The sequence below is a fragment of the Taudactylus pleione genome, unplaced genomic scaffold, assembly GCF_031769625.1.
Source record: "Taudactylus pleione unplaced genomic scaffold, aTauple2 ptg000462l, whole genome shotgun sequence".
Lineage (NCBI taxonomy): Eukaryota > Metazoa > Chordata > Amphibia > Anura > Myobatrachidae > Taudactylus > Taudactylus pleione.
This window is the reverse complement of record NW_028284864.1, coordinates 1,518,420-1,546,072: the sequence shown is the minus strand read 5'-3', so window position 1 is coordinate 1,546,072 and position 27,653 is coordinate 1,518,420. Positions and strand designations below refer to the sequence as shown.

Below are 27,653 nucleotides of genomic sequence, written 5' to 3'. Positions count from 1 at the left end.
CTAGTACTGAGGAACTACAAGTCCCAGTATATAATTTTCAGAATTGTAATCCCCTCAACAGCTATGCTATCAATAATTACCGAGATATTGCATAACCATAATAGAGACTGACATATAATATACTGAACACAGCAGCTATACTACATGCACTAATATAACAGTCCCCCCTCAGTGCCAGTTATGTCTCTCTGGTTACAGACTAGCTCAGGCCCCACCAGCAGTGACTGATACACCCCCTGCCCTGGGCCCGGCCCATTATTGGTCGCCTCATACTGCCCCCCACTCCCCCCCGAGACCGCCTGGTGGATCCGCCCGGAAGTGCCGCCATTTTGGATCCTCTGCGCGCAGAGACGGCGAGAGGAGTGTGACCCGGAGACCGCGAGTGGTAAGTGGGGGAGTCACGGCCGAGTCCCCGGGTCTTTTCCAGACCCCACAGCGCAGCGAGGTCGCGCCATAAGCCCTGACACGGTGCGTTACTCTCCCCGAGGTAACGGGATCCCAGCCGGCGCCCCACCCCTCCGACACGGACAGACTACCCCCCCGGGCCCAGCCTGGCTCTACCGAGCCACGGGCACTGTGCTGCTCCCCTCCACCGCCCGGCCCTGCGGCCTAACTCCCCCCGGGACATGGCCACTCCCTGAGCCCTGGAGCTGTGTTCTCTGCCCTCCCGCGCCGCCTGGCCCAGGCCGAGCAATGGCGGCTGCGCCGCTGCTGTCCTCCCTCCCATCCCCGGGCCTTTCCCGCTATATAGCCCCCGTGCACGGTCGGGGAAACAGCCGCCACCTTGATCTTCCAGCACTGTGTATATGGAGGGAGGGGGGTGGGGGGGGGGGAATCTTCCTGAACTGTGTATATGGATGAGGAGGGATCTGCCTGCTCTGTGTATACGGATGAAGGGGGAGGGGGATCTGCCTGCTCTGTGTATACGGATGAGGGAGGATCTGCCTGCTCTGTATACGGATGAGGGGAGGATCTGTCTGCTCTGTGTATACGGATGAGGGGGGGATCTGTCTGCTCTGTGTATACGGATGAGGGGGGGGATCTGTCTGCTCTGTGTATACGGATGAGGGGGGATCTGTCTCCTCTGTGTATACGGATGAGGGGGGGGATCTGTCTCTGTGTATACGGATGAGGGGGGGGATCTGTCTCTGTGTATACGGATGAGGGGGGGGGGATCTGTCTCCTCTGTGTATACGGATGAGGGGGGGGGATCTGTCTCCTCTGTGTATACGGATGGGGGGGGATCTGTCTCCTCTGTGTGTACGGATGAGGGAGGGGGGATCTGTCTCCTCTGTGTGTACGGATGAGGGGGGGGATCTGTCTCCTCTGTATACGGATGAGGGGGGGGGGATCTGTCTCCTCTGTGTATACGGATGAGGGGGGGGGATCTGTCTCCTCTGTGTATACGGATGAGGGGGGGGATCTGTCTCTGTGTATACGGATGAGGGGGGGGGATCTGTCTCCTCTGTGTATACGGATGAGGGGGGGATCTGTCTCCTCTGTGTATACGGATGAGGGGGGGGGGATCTGTCTCCTCTGTGTATACGGATGGGGGGGGGGAATCTGTCTCCTCTGTGTATACGGATGGGGGGGGGGGATCTGTCTCCTCTGTGTATACGGATGAGGGGGGGGATCTGTCTCCTCTGTGTATACGGATGAGGGGGGGGGTCTGTCTCCTCTGTGTATACGGATGAGGGGGGGGGTCTGTCTCCTCTGTGTAAACGGATGGGGGGGGGTTTGTGTCCTCTGTGTATACGGATGAGGGGGGGGGTCTGTCTCCTCTGTGTATACGGATGAGGGGGGGGGGATCTGTCTCCTCTGTGTATACGGATGAGGGGGGGGGATCTGTCTCCTCTGTGTATACGGATGAGGGGGGGATCTGTCTCCTCTGTATACGGATGGGGGGGGGATCTGTCTCCTCTGTGTATACGGATGAGGGGGGGGGATCTGTCTCTGTGTATACGGATGAGGGGGGGGGGATCTGTCTCTGTGTATACGAATGAGGGGGGGGATCTGTCTCCTCTGTGTATACGGATGGGGGGGGATCTGTCTCCTCTGTGTATACGGATGAGGGGGGGGGATCTGTCTCCTCTGTGTATACGGATGGGGGGGGGGGATCTGTCTCCTCTGTGTATACGGATGAGGGGGGGGGATCTGTCTCCTCTGTGTATACGGATGAGGGGGGGGGATCTGTCTCCTCTGTGTATACGGATGGGGGGGGGGATCTGTCTCCTCTGTGTATACGGATGAGGGGGGGGGGATCTGTCTCCTCTGTGTATACGGATATGGGGGGGGGATCTGTCTCCTCTGTGTATACGGATGAGGGGGGGGATCTGTCTCCTCTGTGTATACGGATGAGGGGGGGGAGGGATCTGCCTGTAGTGTGTACATGTATGAGGGGGGGGAGGGATCTGCCTGTAGTGTGTACATGTATGAGGGGGGGGGGGGATCTGCCTGTAGTGTGTACATGTATGAGGGGGGGGGGATCTGCCTGTAGTGAGCACATGTATGAGGGGGGGGGCATCTGCCTGTAGTGAGCACATGTATGAGGGGGGGGGCATCTGCCTGTAGTGAGTACATGTATGAGGGGGGGGGGAGGGATCTGCCTGTAGTGAGTACATGTATGAGGGGGGGGGGAGGGATCTGCCTGTAGTGAGTACATGTATGAGGGGGGGGGAGGGATCTGCCTGTAGTGAGTACATGTATGAGGGGGGGGGGAAATCTGCCTGCTGTGTGTACATGTATGAGGGGGGGAGGGGGCATCTACCTGTAGTGTGTACATGTATGAGGGAGGGTGGGGGGAATCTGCCTGCTGTGTGTACATGTATGAGGGGGGGGGGGGAAATCTGCCTGCTGTGTGTACATGTATGAGGGGGGGGAAATCTGCCTGCTGTGTGTACATGTATGAGGGGGGCATCTGCCTGCTCTGTGTATACGGATGAGGGGGGATCTGCCTGCTCTGTGTATACAGATGAGGGGGGATCTGCTTGCTCTGTGTATACGGATGAGGGGGGGGGGATCTGTCTCCTGTGTATACGGATGAGGGGGGGGATCTGTCTCCTCTGTACATGTATGAGGGGGGGGGGATCTGCCTGTAGTGTGTACATGTATGAGGGGGGGGGGATCTGCCTGCAGTGTGTACATGTATGAGGGAAGGGGGGGGGGGGGAATCTGCCTGTGGTGTGTACATGTATATGGGGGGGGGGGGGCATCTACCTGTAGTGTGTACATGTATGAGGGAGGGGGGGGGCATTTACCTGTAGTGTGTACATGTATGAGGGGGGGCGGGAATATGCCTGCTGTGTGTACATGTATGAGGGGGGGGGGGGGGGCATCTGCCTGCTTTGTGTATACGGATGAGGGGGGATCTGCCTGCTCTGTGTATACAGATGAGGGGGGATCTGCTTGCTCTGTGTATACGGATGAGAGGGGGGGATATCTGCCTGCTCTGTGTATATGGATGAGGGGGATGTCTACCTGCTCTGTGTATATGGCTGGGGGAGGAGATCTGCCAGCTCTGTGTATATGGATGGGGTGGGGTCTGCCTGCTCTATGTATATGTTTGGGGGGGATCTACCTGCTCTGTGTATATGGGGGGGGGGGATCTGCCTGCTCTGTGCATATATATGGGGGGAGGAGATCTGCCTGCTCTATGCACATGGATTGGGGGGGGGGGGCGGGGCGGAGGGAGGGTCCTGTCTGCTCTATGGATGGGGGTGGAGATCTGCTGCCTCTGTGCATATATAAGGGGGGGGGGTGATCTGTCTACTCTATGGATGGGCGGTGGGCAAAGATCTGCTTGCTCTGTGTGTATGGATGGGGTGTCTTCCTGCTCTGGGGGGGTAGGTAGGTAATCTTCCTGCTCTGTGTATATGGATGTGGAGCTTTACAATTTATGGCAATAATAATATGAGCAGATATGCTGATTGTCCCTCAGTCCACTCCCTATTAGGGTTAGAGCTATCTGCACCCTTGTAACTGGGTTAAATGCAATTTGCTTTATAACTCCCCCCTTCTCTACCCCTACTTTACCCCTGCTCTGATCAGGGCTAGGTGAGGCATGCCTGTCTATATGGAGACTACTTCATGCTGGTGATATCATGACATGAGGAGCCCACCTACCTTTCGTACACATAGGAGACTAAACCCTTTCTGAGTCTCCTTTATGTGCTCCACTACTGTTTCAAGAGACCTTTTTATGTTTGAAGTATAATCTCCTGGGACCAGTCCTCAGGATCTCTCTGTAGCTGCCTGTGATTCCATTAGCTGTAGGCCTAGGAACACAACTGCTGAGTTTTTGAATCATTAAAATGTCCCTGTAAATGTAGATCTTTTTTTGTTCTATTGATGCAAATTGATCCCTGTTTTTGAACTTCCTAGGCACAATTTTGAATATCAGGGTCTCCAGAACTCCGGGCCACTAGCAGCCCTTTGAAAATTCAGAGAACGTTAATGTAAGTCTATTTTTTTGTTAATACCATCCATATTTATGGTGTTGCTTGTGTTTTTTCATACAGATTTTTGTTCTTGCTCTTTAAATTGTTCTTGCTCTTTAAAGTAGTTATCCATTCAAGTAAAAGCACGTCTTTCCGACTGCCATACCAATAATGTCCGACCTTTAGGAAGCCGAGAAAAAAATGAGTTTAAGCTAAGTTCTACGTATGGAAATGTTGAGCCTGATTGCACAGGTGGTGGAGTTATATAGCGAGGGGTTTTTCATTCCCAAACCTCACGTCCAAGCTGATCTGTCTCTTCTGCGCCTTGCGGTCATCTAGTGCTGAAAGCTCTCGGCCGTGTGATTTTGTTCAGATTCCCAGATAACAGGGACACCCTGAGAGAATAACCAGTGCTAAGGTGCTACATGGGAGGGGGTGGGGAAGGAGTGTTGTCAGGTAATATAGTGACTAGAATGCACAGCGGCTTACATTCCCAACCAAAGACACGTTCTGTACCAATTTAAGCACTCAATGCATTTTGTTTAACCAATGAATAATGTCATCATTTACTGATATTTTATTGCACATACTAAAAATTACAAAGTTTACTTACAGGATCACTTTTTCCTCTTGGCACTTTTTTTTTACTGAAGACAAAAATAAAATAATCTCACTCTGAGGAATTGGTAAATGTCACAACAAAGCCCTTTGCATGCCTAGAAGTTAAAGAATGTTAGGTCTGAAATTACATTAACAAGTCACTTTGCTTTAGCTATGCTACATTCACATTTGTTTAGAATGGCTTGTACAGATCATGTAAGATACCTTTTTATATGTTCCCATCATATTCCGAGCCACGTTTTGTAGTCGGAAGTAAAGCAAATGTTGCAAATTTCCACCTAAACATTAATACAGGGGTCTTCAACCTTGGCCCTCCAGCTGCTGTGGAACTACACATCCCAGCATGCACTGCCACCTTTTTGATATAACAGCATTCTAAAACTATGGCAGTGCATGCTGGGACGTGTAGTTCCACAGCAGCTGGAGGGCCAAGGTTGAAGACCCCTGCATGAATGCGATGTAAGTGTGCGAATACGATTTTTTTTTTTTTTTTTTTCCCCCACACAGAAAATGCTGTCTGCTTTACTGCAAGGCACAAATACCAGGCGACAGCTTTATTTTTACACTGCAGTTTGGAGCTGAGTTATGACCCGGCCCCGTGCAACGCTAAATATGTCTCAAGATTTTAAATTTGGTGTCGCCCCCAACCCTGCAGTGCAATCAGGTTGTTTTGCCAAGTGTCTGCTTTGACTGTTGTGGCTAAATGTCTGAAATCTCCGCACTTAGCCACAGCTCGCAGACGATTGGGCTTGGCCCATGGTTTTCTCAAGATCCCAACTTGCTCCTTGTAGTAATTTTGGGGCAATTCAATTACTAGTAATGTTCCGCAGAGCATCGGCCTTATCAGTCATTTATAGTACTGCTGATATCGCTGGTTTTCCAGTGCACCGCTATGGGATACGATATGGACCCAATGTGCCGCTGCGGAATAGCACATACCATTGAATTGAATTCCCCCTCCACCCCTATGTGTGTCCCTCAGTTTGTAAACACACTTAGCTCTGTACGTCTGTTCTAGGCTGCATCTATATTTATCCCAGTTAAGTCATTTTACCGCATGCTGCATATTCATTTAGCCAATATGTTTTAGGTGCATTTAGCCAGGGACACCACACCTATTGTATTCCTTACCCGTCATGTTTAGGCACATTTGAATCTGATATCCGAACATGCAAAGCCGCTGTGTTCTAAATTGTAATACACGTTGAAAGATTTTAATTGCTGAGATGACATCTTTACAGTGTAACTGTACAGTATATAGGCAACTGATCTATTGTAATGGTAACTTGTTGATCAGGTCCTACTAGGTAGTTATTTCACAAACATAAAGCAAAGATCTGTGTTGTACAGTTTATTTGAGTCGAGTCAGAGCACCTCATTCAGGCTTCATCTGTTCTTCTGGTCGTACATCAGGCGTCCATTGGGGCTATTCCCTGTTCTGCCGATGGCTGAGTCAGGTGATCGGCAAATGTCAACATGTTGGACAATCTCGTTTCGCTGATTCTGACCCCAAAATGACCGGAATCGGCGAGCCAGGGATTTTTAACATGGTATTTGGCTGCTGCCCCCTGAGAAATCGTTGATCATCGGAGTCCGGGGATTGGCCTGCTAGATGTATGGCTCGCATGAGGCTGTTCGAATGCCTACAGCAGCAATAATGGGGGGGTGTATCAAACTTTATAAAGTGTGGGCAAGTGGCAAAATAAGCCATGGCAACCAATTGGCTGCTATTATTTTATAGAATGTACTTGATAAATGATAGCTTGAAGCAGATTGGTTGCTGCAGGCAGCTTGTCCACTCTTTGCAAGTTTTGATACATCTCCCCCAGTGTTCCAGGAAATTTGTGTGCTTCTCTTGAGGGAGTCCGCATTTTGGAACATTTGGATATGGGAGACTCTTATGTATTTTGATTTGTGCACACAGACATTCAAAATTGTGCTTTGGTTGTCATGTGATTCAGTGATTTTATTTCTTTTTTTGCATAGGTATTGTATGTTGGTCAGACCTAAAACGCTGTCCTTTATGCGCTTAACCAACATTATATTTCACCCCTGTTCTTAGTATGCAAGATTGTAATCATAATATATAAAACTTCATGACTGGTCTTTATCTTTAGAGCAATTACATATGCCAGGCCTAGTCAGCTTGAAAAGTAAATGTAGCTTTGAATATCCAGCAGCTATGTATCACTAAGGTGCTCTGATGTCACTAGTTTCCAAACTATCGGTAGGTTGTATTCTATTGAATATTGCTTCACCCACAAATTGGCTACGTCCAGGGACGGACTGGGGCTGTATATCAGCCCTGGCTGTCCACCCTGCACTTCCGTGTAGAGGGGGGTGTGGTAAATGCAAGGGGACGTGCCGCGGGTCACGGGGGCTGGCCTCACGGCCCGCCCCTGTCTCTTTTCGGCCCAGCACAGCCGCCGCCGGCCCAGATAAGCCTCCACCCCTTCCGGCTCCGTGAAATCTTAATGATTTCGGAGCCATTTCGGTGGAGGGCGGGGGTCTTTTCCTTCACCCCTCCTCGAGCCGGTCATTAGGCCATCGGCCCTTCTGGTATATGCCAGAAGTGCCCGATGGCCAGTCCGGCCCTGGCTAAATCTACTGTGTAAGTTTGAAGACATTGCTAAAAATTTTCGCTGAAGACCGTTTTGTTTGTTTTTGAAACTAGCTGCGGTACCCGTTTACATTTTTACATAGTGGAATAAGGCAATTGATTTGTTACCTTAGATAATTTTGTGATTTATGACATATTCTAAAACTGAACACACTGCATTACTTGCTTCTCTGTAGAAATGACAAGCCAACATTTGCTATACCACACTCTTTGGTCATGTGCTGGTTGTTTAGAAGTTCAAACGCCAATGACACTACATGCGAAACGCGTTTGCAATGCATCGGTTAACCAGCATTTTTACTTGTGTGGGAGGGTCCTGGATGGTCACACTATTGAATCCAATGTGATTGGCCTCAGCTAAATGCATTAAATGGCACAAGAAGCATTTGGAAAATACAATGCACATGCAAAAAGTAAAACGCGAGTGGTATATTGAAACAGAAAACAGTTTGTTCCATTGTCGGATATCTTTACATGTGTTGCACCTGCGTTAAAAATGGAATTTAATGTCACTGGGTAAGAGGCTTCGCATTCCTGTACTCAACAAATGCATCAGTGCTGGTGACTAGTTGTATGTAGCTTTTCCTGTTGTTTATGTGCACACAGACCTGTTTTTACCATGAAAAACACATGTTGAAATGATTTTTTGTTTTGTATCTGTTTATTATGTTTTGTTTAGTATGCACCTGGATTGCTTTTTGACCATTACGTTTTTATTTTATTTTTTTAAAGTCTCTCTCTCCTCTCCCTCTCTCCCCTTAGAGAATGCAGCTAACTGCCTAGGCACATTATTTATTCAGTTATAAACACTTATTTCTGGCATAATATTTATCTTTGTAACATTATACAGAAAGAGTCTTTACCTTTGTCATTAAGGGGGACTCTTTATGACACATCTACTGGCTGCTGTGTAACCCACAGCCCCCAATCGGACATTTGCTTTCATTTAGTAAGCTGCCCGTGGAAAATATCAGTCAGGCCTAAACTACGGGAGTGATTACAAAATGAAATCTCATGAGTGAACACATGGGGAAACATGCTATACTGTTCTTGAATAATCATAGACTGAGATTAATCTCTCGGAAATCTCGTTTTCTGGCCCTAAATTGCCTAAAAAGTCAGCCGGAATAAGCAGGTGAAAGCAAGAGAAATTAAGCAGGTATTTAATCATTTCCCAGGTTACTTGGGCTGGCTATATGAGCATTGTGAGTTCTCCATCTCCATGATTTAATGGAGTTAAAACAATCCTTCATACCTGGGGTCTATATTCAGTTCAACTGGGCAGTGTGATTTGGCTATGCCCTGCGGTGTAGCGTCAACTCTAGGCATAGTGGCAAAAATAGACTGAAAGCTCTGGTTGGCATGGAAACGCTGGTTGAATATTTCTCTTTAGAGTTCACACTGAGTTTTTTTTTTTTTTTTTTCAAATTTTTGTGTGAGGCCATGTAGCTCCCCAGACGCCCCCAGCCCCACCACCTTATAAGCACATGGACAATCGCATACCTGGACTCGTTCAACTAGTGCAATGCCAAGCATTGGTACTGAACTGTTGGGTGGTACCCGGATGGTGTGGGGGTGTGTTTTTTATTATTTTATTTTTTTGTTGATGTAAAGCCGGGTACACATCAGGCGATTATATTGGACGATATATCATTCAGACACGGATTGGAGCACTATATTGTCAAAATCGCAGTGTGTACCCTCAGTATGCTGCACGTCAGATGGGCTGAAGACAGCATGCAGTTGAATGCGGGATGCAAGGGTGTATTGTTTGGTCGTACACCGGATTGTGCAGTGTGTACGGCCGCCTAATATATATTCCCCCCCCCCCCCCCCCGTCAGGCCTCAGGACGTTATTCTGATGTGTAGACGGCCTAACATACCTTTGTGTAAAACGTACAGCTCTGTAAGTAAGTCTAAAACTTGCTTCAGCAAAGCATTTCCTATTCTCTTAAATACAGAAAGATAATATATCTATAATATAATACTGATGGCTATTGGTCTAGGAAAGTGTTTCCCAAACCCGGTACGTATGGCCCTCTCACAGTCCGGTTACTAAGGACATCCCTGCATGAGCACAGGTGGATTAATTAGTACCTCAGACAGTATAATTGACACACCTGTGTTGAAGCAGGGATAGCCCTAATGTTTGGAGTGTGAATAAGTCATGAGGACTGGGCCGGGAAACTCTGGTCTAGAACAAGTGTAGCGGAGCTGGGGAGCAGCGACGCTTACACCATCCACGCTGCCCCCTTCCAGATTCCACCAGCACACAGTGTTATCCACTTTGGGGAAAACATCTAGCAAACTGGCGAATGACTGGTCTGTAATACTAAATAATTGTGCAATCCTCCAAGCTTTCAAAACCATACATGTAGTCCTTTCCCTTTAAGGCAGGGATGGGGAACCTCATGCCTGGGGGCCATATAAGACCCCCGGAATCATTTGTTTTGGCCCTCGGAGCTTTTCCCTGCTAGCCTCATCTGGATAGCAGGGTGCCTATAATGTCACCCTGCAGCCCGAATCTATGCAGCAGCGCCACCTGGAGCGTCCTTAGGAAGCTTCAGACGGTCTCACCGCTTTACAGCTCCCCGGAGCATCCTCGGGATGCTCCAAGCATTGCCGTATTCACTGGTGATTGTGGCCCCGTCCCCGTATGACATCACACAGAGGAGATGTGGCCTGCACCATGCCCGCAAATAACGTTATATGTGTCAAAATGGCCCTCGGCAGAAAAAAGGTTCCCCATCCCTGATTTATGTTAGGTGTCATGGCAAGTTTTGCCTTCTGTTTAAGCATTCTGATAGATGTCAGCAATAAATTGTTACACTCCCCCATTTACCTTATCCAGCCCTGTATTATACCTTTGTTCCATACTCTCGGTCTGCAGATTGTATGCTCTGTTCGGTAGTAAGCTGTGAGGATTATAGAAGACATACATTTAGGTGTGCAGATGTACATAGAAGGCAGAGCCACGTTAAAGCTTAGGAAAATTGACTCTCGTCTCTGTGTTATTTGGCAGCTGCTGGCACATTAACCGGTGTAATTTGTTTATCTATTTTCTAATATCACATGCGGATGTTGCTGACGTTCTAATGATTTGTGTGGTGGCAGCGTGCCGAACGCTGCCTTTTGCCTCCAGGACATGACAGTCGCCCAGAGAGTCTGATGCAACTGCTTATTTCCAATGTAACAGCGATCATTAGAAATAGATCTGTGGAAACACAGCTTTCCAGGCAGTGAAATTTAACACCCAGCCACAGTCACTAGCGGCTTCCTCATCACCTACTATGGAGTGGTGCATTATCCAAGTACTGTGCTTGTGTGCATGAAAGCAGAGCTGGATTGTACTAAGCGTACCTTTAGGGCTACTTCAGTAGATCTTGAGGTCAATGGGGGGAGGGAATTCAAATTGTTTTTTTGGGAGTCTATCAGAGCAATTAAATTGTTTGTCCGATAGACCTACCCCGCCACCCCCCCCCCCCCCCCCCCCCCATTAACCGTGACAGACACATTTATTTTCTTGCAGCCTCCTGAGGTGCAAAAAAAAATGTGCAGAAAGACCGTAGTTTGGGCGCCTAAACCAGGAGCTTAGTTGGGTTTAACTGCTTTGCGCGGCTAAATCCAGTGCTTCTGGGCGCGTTACACATTAATGGGCATCTATCGGAGAAACAGTTGAATTGCTGGATTGACACCCATTAGTTAAAATGCCCAGCGCTAACAATTGAATTAACCCCCAAAGGGTAAATTCAAGCCTTGAGTTCTTTAAGCTGCATAATTCCTTAGGGAAATATTTTCCAGTATGGCACCTTATACTGCTCAGAACCCAGGGGAGACTTTTTTTTTTTTTTTTTCTCCTGGCTTCCTCCATTTCAATGGCAGTCCCAATCAAAAGCTGCTAATACAGCCCTGCCGTTATGTAAGCTGAGGAAGGGAAGGGTAACCTGTGTGCTTTATGTATATTGTGGAGGGGAGGGGTAACCTGTCCTGTGTGTATGGTGGAGGGGAGGGATAACCTGCCTGCTCTGTGTATATATGTAGGAAGGGAGGGGTAACCTGCCTGCTCTGTGTGTGTATGGTGGAGGGGAGGGGTAACCTGCCTACTCTGTGTGTATATGGTGGAGGGGAGGGGTAACCTGCCTGCTCTGTGTGTATATGGTTGAGGGGAGGGGTAACCTGCCTTCTCTGTGTGTATATGGTGGAGGGGAGGGGTAACCTGCCTGCTCTGTGTGTATATGGTGGAGGGGAGGGGTAACCTGCCTGCTCTGTGTGTATATGGTGGAGGGGAGGGGTAACCTGTCTGCTCTGTGTGTGTGTATATGGTGGAGGGGAGGGGTAACCTGCCTGCTCTGTGTGTGTATATAGAGGAGGGAAGGAGGAACCTACCTGCTCTGTGTGTGTATATAGAGGAGGGAAGGAGGAACCTACCTGCTCTGTGTGTGTATATAGAGGAGGGAAGGAGGAGCCTGCCTGCTCTGTGTGTGTATATGGTGGATGGGAGGGGTAACCTGCCTGCTCTGTGTGTGTATATGGTGGATGGGAGGGGTAACCTGCCTGCTCTGTGTGTGTATATGGTGGAGGGGAGGGGTAACCTGCCTGCTCTGTGTGTGTATATGGTGGAGGGGAGGGGTAACCTGCCTGCTCTGTGTGTGTATATGGTGGAGGGGAGGGGTAACCTGCCTGCTCTGTGTGTGTATATGGTGGAGGGGAGGGGTAACCTGCCTGCTCTGTGTGTGTATATGGTGGAGGGGAGGAGGAGCCTGCCTGCTCTGTGTGTGTATATAGAGGAGGGAAGGAGGAGCCTGCCTTCTGTGTGTGTGTATATAGAGGAGGGAAGGAGGAGCCTGTCTGCTCTGTGTGTATATAGAGGAGGGAAGGAGGAGCCTGTCTGCTCTGTGTGTATATAGAGGAGGGAAGGAGGAGCCTGTCTGCTCTGTGTGTATATAGAGGAGGGAAGGAGGAGCCTACCTGCTCTGTGTGTATATAGAGGAGGGAAGGAGGAGCCTACCTGCTCTGTGTGTATATAGAGGAGGGAAGGAGGAGCCTACCTGCTGTGTGTTTATAGAGGAGGAAAGGAGGAGCCTACCTGCTCTGTGTGTGTATATAGAGGAGGGAAGGAGGAGCCTGCCTGTTCTGTGTGTATATAGAGGAGGGAAGGAGGAGCCTGCCTGCTCTGTGTGTGTATATAGAGGGGGGGAAGGGGGAACCTGCCTGCTCTGTGTATATAGAGGGGGGGGAAGGGGGAACCTGCCTGCTCTGTGTGTGTGTATATAGAGGGGGGGAAGGGGGAACCTGCCTGCTCTGTGTGTGTATATAGAGGGGGGGAAGGGGGAACCTGTCTGCTCTGTGTGTGTATATAGAGGGGGGGAAGGGGGAACCTGCTGGTAAACACAAGGCGGGATATACGGGTAGGAATATCCTCTTTTTTTTTTTTCTTGTTCCCCATAAAGGTGTAAGCAAGGTTTTCCTACTGTAATCACCAAAACGAACGCTTGAGCACATTGCATGAGGTGTTGATAGAGCTTCACAGCTAATTGAATCTGGCCCTTAGTAGCCATTTTCTCCTGTCTCCCATGGGGAAGCCCTTGACCACCGATAAGTGAACTTCTACAAAGCCGTCCTGATCTAAATACTTGGCTGCAGCATGTTTGCTAATGCAGACTTCAGGATTTTAAAAGCGGTCACTACTACTCCTTTATAATTGATAAACCCATTAGACAAGGAAGCCATTTGTGTGCATCTGCCCAAACCTTTTCTAGCTGTATTTTATGGGCATTAGTTGTGTTTTTTTTTTTTTTTCACTACATATAAAGGCTTTGCCCCATAATGAATATCTATCTTTGGCACCGTACAGCTACATATTGCTTGTTCCCTAATCCAGTCCTCCAATCTGTGCAAATAGCACTCTTATACCACATTGCCTTAAATCTGGTCACTTCTCCTCTGCGAGACCCAGAGACGCACAAGACAGCGGTGCTCATTTCAGGATATCCTGAAATCCTGCATTGTTGTGGGGTATTCTAGACCGGGTACAACAGGGTAGTAGGGGCTGGGGACACATCTTGTTATGTAGTTGGGTGACCGTCCCAACACCCAGGCTGTATGAAGTGGGTGTTTTATTTCATTCCGCTCTGTCACTCGCCCCTATCTGTATTGATCTGACATGCTGTTTATCTGATGCTGCACTCAGTAAATGCTTCGCCAGGGAAAAACACACAAAACAAGCTGGCGCATCAGCACTTTTATTGTGCCCTGAGCTGAGCCTCCCGTCACATGGTAACATCCCCTTTCAAACTGAACATAAACTTTTATTGCCTTCCCAGTCCATTCTGTCTGTCTGTCTTGTCCAATGCTGGGGGGTCATTGAGGACTCCGCTTGTCGTATCTCCCTCATAGTGTTTGTCCTCCGGGACGTGGAGCTATGTTTCTCCGTTCTCGCTCTTCGTAGTGTCTTAATTTGTTCTCCGAGCTTGTCTGGGCGGAGCTGAGCTCTGTCTGCTTGTGTTTATTCCAGGGGGGCTAAGTAGACAGACCATGGCTTCATTTAAACTTGATTTCCTGCCTGAGATGATGGTGGATCATTGCTCTCTGAATTCCAGTCCTGTGTAAGTGCTTTCGAGCCCGCTCAGTTTTTGTGGCTTTTCGTGGAATCTGCTCTTTGTCACTGATTTTAATGGGATTTCACCTTGAAGCGGCTAAAACCCGGCCTCGCCTGTCTCTAGGGGTCATAGGTATGAGTGCTTGGGGTGCCCTGGTTAAAAGCGTAATTTGACAATGAGGCAGCCATATTTTTTTTTGGTGGGGGTGCTGATGTTTCCATTACTGTGTGCGCTCTCTATTCATGTTGTACATAACACCGGATTAACTCCTGATGTGGAGCTTTTGTTAACTCTCAGTGTACTGTTCACTTGTGAACCGCTTTTAATCTTGTCCTCCTGCAGTTTGTATACTGTCTGTGTTCTCTCATTGAAGACACTGCTTATCAGTTTTATTTTTGTATTTTTTTTATTGTAGATCAAAGAAGATGAACGGCACCATGGATCACCCAGACCATCCGGATCCAGACTCTATCAAGATGTTTGTGGGACAGGTTCCTCGCAGCTGGTCAGAAAAAGAGTTGAGGGAACTGTTTGAACAGTACGGTGCAGTCTACGAAATTAATGTCCTGCGAGACAGGAGCCAAACTCCTCCACAGAGTAAAGGTGAAACCTCCCTCTGCAACGCTTGCTTCCATTAGTTACTGAAGGCACCTTATGTGAAATGCCTCCACATAGGTAGATGCCCACTATAGATCCAAATCTGGCAGTAGTCTCCCTTAAGTTTGCTCAGAAGTCGTTGAACCAGTTTGTTTAGGTTAGACGTGACTTGGTGTGGGGAAACCCTATATTTAAGATTTATGGCAAACATCTGTCCTTTGTGGTTTTGACTTGTTTTATTTCCCCCATACCCTTGAAGGTTGCTGTTTTATTACTTTCTACACACGTAAAGCTGCATTAGAAGCACAGAATGCTTTGCATAACATGAAGCTTCTTCCTGGAGTAAGTATAAAAATTCAGTGTATAAGCTTGTGTGAATTTGTGCTTTACACACTCTGCTTTATGAGATGACTACGGCAGCTTCTCACTGGCCTGCTTTTCCTTGTTTCTGTCTCCAGATGCACCATCCCATACAAATGAAGCCAGCTGACAGTGAGAAAAATAATGGTAGGTCACACAGTTCCAAGAGCTTCTCCAGGGTTTTCCGCCAGGTGTGACTGAGCTCTTCACACTTTGAGGCTGGCCAAGGTGTCATCCACAGTTTGCTCACTGCTCTTCCTTCCTGTGAGCGCAACCTGTGCACTTAGTGTCAGCTCATTACTCATGGTGTGTCGCAGTTGTCCTATGTGCTACCTTGTCACTTAGTGAAACCATTAGAGTTGAAATGCTAGTTCTGTCTGTACTGAAGCATTAAGGACTTATTTTCCTCTACATGCAGCCTTTTTGATTTCATAAAAGCAAAAATATATATATATATATTTTTAAATATTTGGTTTAATTCACTACCCATATATTTTGTTTTCCTGTCCCCTTTTATAAGATCCTATCCGGTGTCATGAGGGATCTGTGTATAGTTATAGCATTGCCTTGTGTTCAGTTTCCTAGTCCTGTGCAAAGTTAATTGAGTTCTAATGGTACCCTACCCCCATAGCAGCTGGCCCATCCAGATCACAGGCTCCCTTCATAACACCTTTATTGACAAACCTAAATATTAAAGTACTTGTTCTTTCTCCCTCTTTGGACACCTTCTCATTCTGCACTTTGCCATATAGCTGTTGAAGATAGAAAGTTGTTCATTGGGATGGTATCCAAGAAGTGCAATGAAAACGACATCCGGGTCATGTTCTCTCAGTTTGGTCAGATAGAAGAATGCAGGATCCTGCGGGGACCTGACGGGCTGAGCAGAGGTGAGCTTGATCATAGACCGGAAGCGCTTGTACCTCCTGTAATGTATGGAATGGCTGCTTAAGAACCTGTGGCATCTTCTGTTCTTTGCAGGTTGTGCATTTATCACATTTACAAGCAGGTCTATGGCACAGACGGCAATTAAAGCCATGCACCAAGCACAAACCATGGAGGTGAGTCCTGCGCAACTGCTCAAATGAATTATTAGAACCTTGGGAGTGTTTAGGGCTCTTTGGCACGAGTAAGCCCAAATGACTGAATACATACTGTTCTGTGTTCTTGTACAAACGAGCATTGTTTATTTAAGTACATGGTTGCCGAGCTCTTACTGTGATGTTTGGTTTGCAGGGCTGTTCCTCTCCGATCGTTGTCAAGTTTGCAGACACCCAGAAGGACAAAGAACAGAAGCGAATGGCACAGCAACTCCAGCAACAAATGCAGCAGATTAACGCAGCCTCTGTGTGGGGGAACCTGGCAGGACTGAACAGTCTGGCACCACAATATTTAGCAGTAAGTGTAGCTGCGTTTTTGTTCTGCTCCTCTCTGCGGGTTTCCAGAGAGAAGGTCCTGTTCTTTCTGCAAATGGGTCCTGCACAGGCTCCTCGGGTTCCACCCCATCTAGATTTGGAGACTTCTCGGATAGGCGGCATGTAAAAATGTCTCTTAATCCTAATCATTGAATCAATTAAAGCATTTTTATCTAGGTTTGCTGAAAGTACACTGCAGATACGATGTTCCTATATCTCTATGTACAGCACCAGAGGCCTGGTAGCCAGAGAAGCCTAGATATGCAAATCTGTGGCTATTTAAATGGAGCCAGCTGCCTCCTAGATTTGATTGGCTTCTGAGTTCCACTACGTGTCTCCTCTATTCCCATTATATGATTGGAGGAGGCCTCTTAAGATCTCATTAATTGTCTCATACCATTTCTACATGCCCGGCTGACGTGCAGGAGCCCACGAATATTTTTGGCATTGTGGTGTTGCCTAACCCTGTTTTTGCAGTGAAAAGAATAAGTATCCTTTAGGACATAATAAATATATATATATATAATTTTTTTTTTCTTTGTGGTGGTTTCTGTTCTAATTCACCCAGTCCCTTCCCACTCACTTTTCTTCCGTCCTTGTACACCCTGTGGATATCTGTGGTGTGTTACGTTTTCACCCCAGACCGGAACAAGCCCCTCACTCTGCCTTCTCGTTTTGTTTTGGTGTAATGTCTAGCTTTATTTGCAGCTCCTCCAGCAGACAGCCTCCTCCGGCAACCTCAACTCCCTAAGTGGCCTCCACCCCATGGGAGGTGAGTACTCCACGGGGAGAACAACAGGTGTGTGCTTTTTATTTTTTATTACATTCTCTATCTTTTTATTTTTTAGTGTAGATGTAAAGGATTTCACCTCATTACCAGTTACAATCAACATGTGCCCTCTCCTGTTTCTTAAAAAAAATAAAATAAAATAGAAAAATTGATCCTAGCGTATTGGCTGATGCACGTGGCGTTCTCATGCCTGTGTTGCGTGTTACAGGACTCAGTGCCATGCAGATACAGAACTTGGCAGCTTTAGCAGCAGCTGCCAGCGTTTCACAGAATCCATCAAGTGCAGGCTCGGCACTCACTTCTTCCAGCAGTCCCCTCAGCATCCTGACCAGTTCTGGTGAGCTGCACATGTTTTCTGCGAACTGTCTGTGTCCACTGCAGGACATGTCTCCTGAAGTTTCTTATTTCAGGGGCAGGTACCGTTTCAGTCCAAGATAAAAGTCTAGAGTCCACATTCTGGCCTCGGGCGACTGAACTTGTTAAACTTGGGAGCATTCAGTATTATAGTAAAGAGAAATTATACCCATCGTGTAATAATAATGGTGTTTTTTTTTTTTTTTAATAGGTCTTTTTTTTTTAATTTTATTTTTTTCTCAAATTCAACAGCCATATTCACAAGTTCAGAGAAACGTATTGTTCAACTGCTATTGCACGATTAAGTAGATGTATTCTAGCAATTTCTGATTTTGTCCAGTAGGGGTCACTGTTCCATAGGATTCTATGGATAGTGAATGACTGTGGCATGCCTTTACTAAGCATGAGCCATTGGGACAATGTAACTTTTATGCATCAGAATATAGCTGTTTAGTAAGAAGATCTGCATTTTATTTATTAAGAATACTATGTAATGGGGGTATATATTGATTTATCTGTTTTAAGCTAATCAAAGCAAAATTAATGATTAATGAAGTCATTTTTCTCTATTGCAGGCCCATATGGAATGCATACACAGAAAAATGAAGACCTGTTTTGTTAGTATTCCTTTACAGTACCTGTTATACAATGAGATTGTAGCTTGTATCTTCCATCTGTTTTATTGAACCTCAACATGAGGCCTGCAGCCATGCAATATGATGCCTCCTATATGCATTTTGTAGTATTAATAACAATTCATAGCAAAAAACTTAATTTTGGGTATAATTTGCTTGGTACTTGTGTACTTTACGGGCTCATTGCAGAGAGAACCCAAGTGTCCTACACTCAATTATTATTATCAATCATGGTAATGTCTAAATCCCCTTCATGGAGAGGACCCTGATGTCACCAGCGTCATTCCCAACCATCCAAGTAGCCACTCTATACTTTAATTTATATTTTATGACACACATACGGTGCTATTGGTGCCCCTCCCCGTAAGCTTGCAGTCCATGTGAATGGGGGGGCCATTGAAGCATGTAGGAGAGCTCCAATGTAACCAGGGTCTCTTAAGGGGAACACGACTGACTTCAGAATTGCTCCATTGTATGCTAAGGAGTTCTCTACTAATATTTAATCTTCAGAAGTTCCCTTAAATGGTGGACTATGGAAAAGGTCCCTTGATTTTATTATCCTTTCCTCATATCTGGATTCTTATAGAAAGTCATACGAATAATTATAGACTGTAAAGATGCCCATACACTGTACAGGTTTTTTTTTTTTGCACGATGTGTACGATATCGATAGTAACGATCAATCGTGCACATCGTGTGTTTATGTACGTTTACGATGACAATGCGCGTCCCCGCCGCCGTCGAGCTGGATCATAGATCTTCACTGCAAAACCGTAAGATTGCGATCTATCATGTACAGTGTGATACATATGGCGATCGTATGATCGTACACCATTATGACCACATCGTATGTAGAATTTCAAGGGCAATCGTACAATAACACATCTTGACAACAGAAAATCGCACCGTGTATGGCCGGCTTAAGTTGGTAATCAGTGTTTGTTTAGAAAATTGATGCACTAAAATAGATTAATAATCTTCGCCTTGTTTTGCATGGAAGAAATAGTACTTATGTGTAGTGCTTGATTGTTACTTATGTTCTCCCCCCTTCCCTTTCATTTCCTGTCTCAGGTTCATCCCCAAGTTCAAATAACAGCTCATCCCTCAACCCCATGGCGTCTCTTGGAGCTCTGCAGACTCTGGCTGGTGCTACTGCTGGACTCAATGTTGGCTCTTTAGCAGGTGACGTAAAGCCTTCTGCATCTTTGAGTTTAAATAGTAACCTACACTGTAACAGTGTTCCTGCTAGACCGGGAGTGAGGCGGTGCGGTCAGGGACTCTGCATGTGTCGAAAAAGGGGTGGGGCTGACCGGGGAGGGGCCGTCGCACTTGAGGGAGTGCCAGCACTTACAGAGGTGCTGGGCTTTCCCCTTACTGTGATTAGATGCGCACCCGGCGGCGTTCGGTAACCAAACTTTTCTCACCTGTGGGACACAGAGGCTCGCATGTGGGAAAGGCATACAGCGCAGGTTGCTTTTGCGTGGTGCTGCCATAAAGGCAGGGTGCATTTTGCCACTTTAAAACCCGGGGCGTGGCGCATTTTATATATAATTTACCTTCTTTATTATTTGCAGTGCTCTCATTTAATGCATTTCTATCCCTATTAGGTATGGCTGCTTTAAATGGTGGTCTGGGCGGCAGCGGTCTCTCCAATGGCACTGGCAGCACAATGGAAGCCTTGAGTCAAGCTTACTCTGGCATCCAGCAATATGCGGCAGCTGCTCTGCCCTCACTCTACAACCAGAGTCTCTTATCACAGCAGGGCCTGGGTGCTGCCGGAAGTCAGAAGGAAGGTAGGCATGAGCACGGGGATGCGGGCTGCTTGGGGTTTCCTTTTACGTAACAGTACTTTTATTTCCTGTGGAATAAATTTGCTCCTTTTTAACATTTGCAATGGGTATTTCTATAGGCATGTGGCAAACTGGTAATCCAGCATAATTGCCAGGACATGAATCTATTGGTTTGTACGTGACTATCCCAGCCATACCAACCCTATTTAGACAAGTTGATAAACTCTAGAAATAGGTGCTGGGCTTCTATAGCTTTTGTGCATTTGCTTAAAAGGTAGGAAACCTAGGTATGAACTGGGTACAATTCCCTCATTACAAATCCAGGACATGAAATTTGCAGCAGTCAACTGGGCAGGTCACCCTCCTACATTGCATGGCATGGGCTATTGCACATGTCTCATTAAATACTACCCTGTGTTTTTTTTTTTTTTTTTCAACAACCCTGTAAGCTTGACACCCACTCTTGTAGTCCCCTTTAGATTGTTTTGGTAGGAGGGGTGGATGGGAAGTTTGTTTTGATTTATTTTTGATTTATGTTGTTGCTGTTTCATGTCTAACAGATGGGTCTCTGTATCTCTTAGGCCCAGAGGGAGCAAACCTCTTTATATACCACTTGCCCCAGGAGTTCGGTGACCAAGACATCCTGCAAATGTTCATGCCGTTTGGAAATGTCGTGTCCGCCAAAGTTTTCATTGATAAACAAACCAACCTCAGCAAATGTTTTGGTAAGTGTTTTGCAGAAAGCGATGTATGTGTGACCGGTTTACTCTGTTCTGTCTGTCATTTTCTCGCCTCTAACTGTTTTGCGTGTGTCGGGCAGGTTTCGTGAGCTATGACAATTCAGTTTCCGCTCAGGCTGCCATCCAGTCCATGAACGGCTTTCAGATCGGAATGAAACGTCTGAAAGTTCAGCTTAAACGCTCGAAGAACGACAGCAAACCATACTGAACTGTACTGCCCTGGGAAGTGAGCAAGAAGGATGTTCTGGTAAGTGTGGGATGGAGAGGCCAAAACCAGGATGTGTGGCTGGAGGAGCGCACTTAGTAGGAACACACAGACTATGCTGTCTCTCAGCAGCCCCGAAGCGTCTTCATGTCCTAAAAGCCAGAAGCCTCTTTCCCTCCTAAAGACTCTGGGTACAACTTTTGTTGTGAATTTTTTTTTTTGCTTCATATGGAAGAACGGCTTGTACTACTTGTTCCAAGTGTTTTTATTTTGGAGTTTAGGTGCCATATCAGTGATTTTTATTATAATTATTATTTGGACTTTGCTGTGTTTTGTATAAATGTGTGACCAGTTCCCAATGCCAGAACCGTTGGAAAGGGAGAGGACGAGCGGCTGTTTTTTTTAAAACAGAACTGCCTTAGAAAACAAAATTTGTCTGCTCGCTGCTCCACTTGCCATTACCCTGCAATTAGACTACCTGTGATCACTGACCCTCTGGCCTATAGCTGCAGAGGGTGATACACTTTAAAATATTTTCCACCTTATTTAGCGGTACATAATATATATAGTTGGGATGGCCTGTTTTTGGTGTGTAGACATTGCGTTGCTGCGGTCACCAACTTTCACCATTGTTACGGCTGCTCTTCCTATGCAGGCTCAAAAACATCGTAACTCGGTTTGTAAAGCACAATTGGGGCAAACGGATCAGCCAATGGGGCCCACATATGCTATTTTGTGGGCCAAACCACACTATTGACTATAAAATGGGGACATCACTGATCCTTGTGATTTAGCAGCGGCACGTTGTCCCCGCCCACAAAATGGCCAGCGCCATGCGCAGGTAACGGATCTACTTTAGAACCCAACACATGAAATGCACTCGCTGCTGATTTGCATAGTGTAAAATCCATACATTAGCTTATTATTTCACGCGTTCCCTGTCATAAATGTGTGATGCAGCAAGCCAAAACACAATGCAATATCTTAAACTTTTTAAAACTTACTTAAAAATAAAAGCAAAAAACAAAAAAAAAAGCAGCTGGCCTTTTTCCACCAGGCTAAACATGTTTACAAAGTCCCATTACCTTCGCCCCTACATGGCAAGCGGGCACAGAGTCGGAACAGTATAAAAGGACCGAGTCTCTCAAACATTGACGGACTGGCGCCCGGTGTTGTGTAGTATAATAGACAAGTATTTCATGTGCCTGTGTGTGTATGTACTCCCGTGCATGCCTACATACATGTATCGTGACATACATGCTGAAGAAGATCTGCTAAAACTTGAATAATGTATACTCAGAGAAACGTGTGTTTTCAAAGTTTTGATTTGGTATAATGTGAAACGTATTGCGGCTTCCAGGCTCCTGATAGAATCTTTTCTACAAGTGTATAAAAAAACAAAACAAAAAAATCAAACGGAAAAAGACAATTGAAGGAAGAAAAAGCCTGTGAGAATGTCATTTCTATTTTTATAAAGGTTTTATACAGCTCGGATGAGTGAGCAATATTTATTGCCTAAATTATTTCACTGGGAAGAGATTTTGTAGAATTCGGAAGATGATTTTATTTTGTGTGTTTGTACAGATTACTCTGCATCGTGTTTGTTTAAAGCTTTTGCGATGTGTGCGGAGGGACATTAATCGTGCCCGACGGAGGAGGCCGTCTGAGTTAGAAATGTGAAATGCGTCTCTTCCTGATTTGTCAGTATTTAAACCCTCCATAGCCCAAGCAACTTTTCTGTTTGTCAACTCTTGATTTTCCAGTCTCCTACCTGCTTAACAGTGTTTTTGAAGACCAGTAAGTGTAGAAAACTTCAATTTAGTGACAAACATATGGTTTTATCCTATGTTTTTTCCTAAATGTTCTGTCACTTATTACCTTATGATCCTCTAATTTGTTAGTTGGCGTTCCCAATCCTTATGCCCACCCCTCTCCCGCCATAACTAGCTTGGTTAAAGTAATTTGAAGAGATGGAATATGCTGTATTTGGTAGGGAGGGGGGAGGTCCAGACTACCAGCAGTGTTTTAAGAGGTGAAGCATTTGTCATGACCTGGCGTGTAGTCTCCCCCTTTACTTTAATGTGTCATTGGGGGAGCCATCTGGGGCTTGTGGAGAGTGCATATTTTTTTGTTAGGTGCACTTTTCAGTCACTGAACCATTCAGTTCCACTAATACAAACAAGCAATTTGTGCGTTCAGTTACGTCAAGACCAAAATGATTTCTCTGCGCAAATTCCATTTCAGTTACTTACAAACATTAACCACAGTGCCAAGCTTCTGATTGATATTGATCATAGGAGGAAGCGACCAGCTGTATAAGGGCTTGTGGACACTCTTGTCACCTGTGAGACAATGAGGGACGTTTTGTAAAGCAGATAATGGTGTCTGTAAAAGTTCGGGAAGAATTTTTGTTTCATAGACTATACTACATATTTATAGTAGCGTTAATTTTTTATTTTTTTTCTCCCCCGCCATGTAATGCTTGTTTCCCTGTTTACTTAGTGAAGTCAAAAGTGGACGCCGAATGCCTTTTTATGTTTCCTTAAAAGCCTGACATTTGACATTGTGTAGTTTTTACTATGCGTGCGTAATATTTATTGAGGTGTATAGCAAAATGTGCTTTGTTTTCTTTTATAAATGTCCTCAATGTTGCGAAATAGGCAACAAAACATTTTTAGTTGCGTCCAGCAAGTATCTCCCCATCTTGAGCTATGCTCCATTTATCTGCCATTGGCTAAACAAGAATGTAGCTCAGACAGTTTTTGTTTTAAAGGACCATTGATCCCTGTGGCTACAAAGTCCCGTTCACATGACGGCTTGGGCAACGTTAGACAAATGCTTGATGGCGCATATGTGGGGGAAATCCTGCAAGCTACAGTTATGCACCTCTGGTATTAATGACGACTTTTATAGTGAACAGATTAATTTGTTAAAGGCCACATAGATCGTGCAGGTAGAGGCTGGGAGGACATGCTGGAATCTGTAGTTAATAGGCCGCAATTTGCTTGGTCTTATGTATGTGCCCAAAGCCTGTCATGCAGCAGGAGATGGAAGAACAGAGTGGACACATGGGCTACTTTTAAAAAAAAATTTTTTTTTTTTTAATAATACATATCCATTAAATGTTGCCAAAAATGGAGTAAATACACTTCAGATATAATGAAAGCTATGGGATTCTCACTGGACTTCTGAACAGTGGCTCTATCAAGGCCTCTTAACAATGCGTGTTGGTAAAAGGGGGCAGTAGTCCTAATATGGGTACTGCTTGTTTTACCATTCATCCTAATTAGGCTCAACAGCAATGATGCAAACTCAGAGCATTCAGACGTCTGTGCTCCACAACGTGACCACAAAAGTCCAGAGTTTACATGGAGCGGTTGGGTTCTGTTGGTTTTCACACTGCCGCTCTTTTTTTTCCCATTGTGTCCATGTGGGGTGCTGGGCTGACTCCTCCTTTTTGCATGGTGATTCTAGTCTCTAATTTATGTCTGTCGGGTGTGTTGTCCCTCCCAGACCCTCACAGTTACGTGTACATGCGTGTGACATTATGTTGTGTCCCTTCTAGACACTGAGGACCTTTTATAAGACCGTACTGTGGTCCTCGGTGTCTCTGCATGTCCTTACTGAGCTAGGCCCCTGTGTCTAGCTGTGTCTTTCTCTCTGTAATTTGATGTATTGCGTTGTGTAACTCAGTGCTTCTCCCTGTTTTTCTCTGGTTTGTTTTTGTTTTCTAGATCCCTTCCTGCCATTTGTCCATCATTGTGCCTCTAAAGCATGTCGGTGTGGCGTTCAAGTACATCGTCCAAAATCCTTGTTTCTTCAGCTTCTTTGATGCTTGAACTCTCACCTCTGAACTTGTGTTGACTTTTTTTTTTTTTTTTTTAATGCTAATGTGTATTTTTTTATCATGTTGTGTTTGTTTTGTTTTTTTTTCTTTTTCTCTGTATGTTTCTTGCGTGTTGCCAAATTGGCTTTGCTACAAAGACTGCGAAGAGGGACACAATATTTAAATCTCGCATTTGATTATTATTATTATTAAAAAAAAAAAATTATATAAATCTATTTTTCTAGAAATTCATAAAGTAACCACTTAATTTTGGGATGATACTTTGTACCTAATCTTTTGAGCAGGCCTAGCTGGCACACTTTGTTTAATATTTGTCTTTTTCGTGTTTCTACCAACCAAATTCAATCTGTATCTTCTGTCTACTTGAGTTAGCTGGGGGCGGGGGGGATTGGGCTTGGGGGCTGTATTTTGGTGTTATGTTTTTTTTTTTTTTTTTTTTTTTTAACTCCACGTCATTGAAATCTAAAATGTGTCACATTTTGCTGTCTACAAATTGAAATGGCTTTCTGTGTTTTTGAATTTTTTTTTAATTTTTTTTTTAGTATGTAGTGTTGTAACTCTTCATATTCTGTAGTACTGTTTGTGCCCCCATCCCCAAACTCCCCAGACGTGTGTTTAACTTGACTGATCTGTCATACTTTATTTTGGGTGCTGTGTCTATTCTAAAAATGAAGCCATCTCTACAGCAAAATGTGACCGGTTTTGTTTTCTCATTAAACTGTGCCAAAAAAAAAAAAGAGAAATAATTCTGCCTTGTTTTCTACATGTCATTTCATTGCTGCTCAGAGTATAGAACACCCCTCCAGGGGTGGGGACACTGAGCTCATTTATTGTTTTGTTTTAGAGGTTAAAAGTGCAAAGCAGGGGTGTAAAACATCATCTTTTTAAAAAAGTGTATTTTGTTGTGTCCTTTTTAATTTTTCTTGTTTGAATAGATGTGCAGTACAAGGTATCTCTGCTGTGTGCTCAGACTGTGCTGCGTGTTCTTGCCCCAAACTGACAGGGTGATTGCACTGCATAATGACGGGTGACCTGGCCCGTAGAGGTCAGTTGCTGACTGAGCCCATTTCTTGTTGATTGCCTCTTGCGCAGGCGGTTGTTCTAATAATCGCTGTGACCATTCAATAGTAGATTCTCTGATTCGTAGCATACAAGAAGGGTAACAGAAATTGGGCAATTTTTTTTTTTTTTAAATGCAACTCTCACATGATTAGTACTGCAAGAATCTGGCTTTTTAACGCACACTAGTAGCTAAAACTGTTCGCTGCCACTGTGTGTACCCACCAAATGGTATCCAGTTACAGGCTGAGCCAGCTGTTATATCGTTTCCGCCTTGAAGTGTTCTGGGAATGATAGCCTTTAAAGCTTTCCCAAGTCACCCGGAGCAGTTCATTTGTAAAATCACCTCCATTGTGCTCCCTCTTGTGGTGCCTTTGTCCACAGGGTATCACCCAAGCTCCAAAGAGCGTGCCCTACAGTTGCGCCATTAAGCTCTTCTCTTTTTTTTTTTGTAATTTGGAGGCAGGAATCGTCTAGGACAGTCTTGGCACACAGCTCCATGCAGGGCTGACCAGTGTATAAGCCTGCACAGAAGGGAGCGACTCCTTCTCTTCCTCACAACCTATGTCTCGATTGAGAAGCTCTTAATACAAAAACCGAGAGAGCATCCTCTCCGGATCAAACAAAATGCCAAAACGGCTTTCTTCTGACTACTTTTTAAACAACGAAGAGGAAAAAAAAAAAAATTCTGTGGTGATTTTATGCATTGCCATAATGTTACCTCTGCCTTCCTAATATCTGCCTGCTTTTTGTGAATAATTCTATATAAAGTTTAAAAAAGAAAAAAAAGAAGAAAAAAAATCTTTTGGAGACAAACCTGTGGGCTTTTATATTGGTACAAACTGATTGTAGTTAACACTAGGATTTTGTACAGTTTTTTGCCTTTTTCTACTAGAAAACAATGTAAAGTGATTTATTTCACAATGTGAAGTCAAGAAAAAAAAAAAAAAAAAGAAAAGTTGCCACTATTTGACCAAGTTGTCCTTCTGTGCTGCCGTGAACAGGACTCATGAAATCTTCACTTTCCCTTCCTCACAGATGCTTTTCTTAATTGTCTTGAATTTGTTTTAATTTTTTTTTTCTTGATTTGCAAAGCAAAATTTAGTTTTTCTGTTTTTTGTGTTTTTTTTCTGTGTGAAATTGTGTTGTAAAATGTAGAAAATATGAATTTTCTTTAATGGTTTAAGAGGAAAAAAAATAATAAAAAAATATAAGGTAACCACTACTGCGTAGCTGATCGCTGAGTTTGTGGATTAAAGAGAAATCTGTCTAAGATTGAAGCCAGTGTGTCTGTTAAATTGATTAACCCTTTGTAACCTTTTCTTTCTTACCTCCCACCATGGGTATTTACCAATGTTTTAAATGTGCACACACATATACACACACACACAGTTCTGACTAGAAGTCGTTTTGTAAACAAAGTGTGGTACCTTTCTTTCTTTGTTTGCTATTAAATTGTTTGAGAAGACCTAGTGTGGTCTGTTTTTTTTTCCCCAAAAGTAAGAATTAAATCTCAGGCTACTAACAGATAAATCAATTGACCTGTGAGGAACATTTGGGTCAATTTAGTTACCAGCAAATTCCAGGT

The 27,653-nt window shown here is 45.2% G+C and overlaps 1 protein-coding gene across 12 annotated transcripts; it reads left to right on the top strand.

Moving 5' to 3' along the window:
- The first annotated feature begins 297 nt into the window (after window positions 1-297).
- Window positions 298-27,533, top strand: CELF1 (CUGBP Elav-like family member 1). 12 transcript variants are annotated; one of them, XM_088448647.1, is made up of 16 exons: window positions 298-385; window positions 4,381-4,454; window positions 14,692-14,879; window positions 15,133-15,215; window positions 15,332-15,380; window positions 15,986-16,120; window positions 16,212-16,291; window positions 16,467-16,628; window positions 17,342-17,444; window positions 17,644-17,772; window positions 18,365-18,406; window positions 19,496-19,606; window positions 20,032-20,217; window positions 20,775-20,939; window positions 21,035-21,201; window positions 24,894-27,533. In XM_088448647.1, the coding sequence occupies exons 3-15, from the start codon at window positions 14,702-14,704 to the stop codon at window positions 21,160-21,162; spliced, it is 1,551 nt and encodes a 516-aa protein (XP_088304773.1). In that variant the 5' UTR covers window positions 298-385; window positions 4,381-4,454; window positions 14,692-14,701; the 3' UTR covers window positions 21,163-21,201; window positions 24,894-27,533. The 12 variants fall into 12 exon arrangements, with proteins under 12 accessions (XP_088304773.1, XP_088304783.1, XP_088304777.1 ...); XM_088448657.1 differs by having other exon boundaries at window positions 17,354-17,417; window positions 20,796-20,939; window positions 21,035-27,533; XM_088448651.1 differs by having other exon boundaries at window positions 17,354-17,417; window positions 21,035-27,533.
- The last annotated feature ends 120 nt before the right edge of the window (window positions 27,534-27,653 follow it).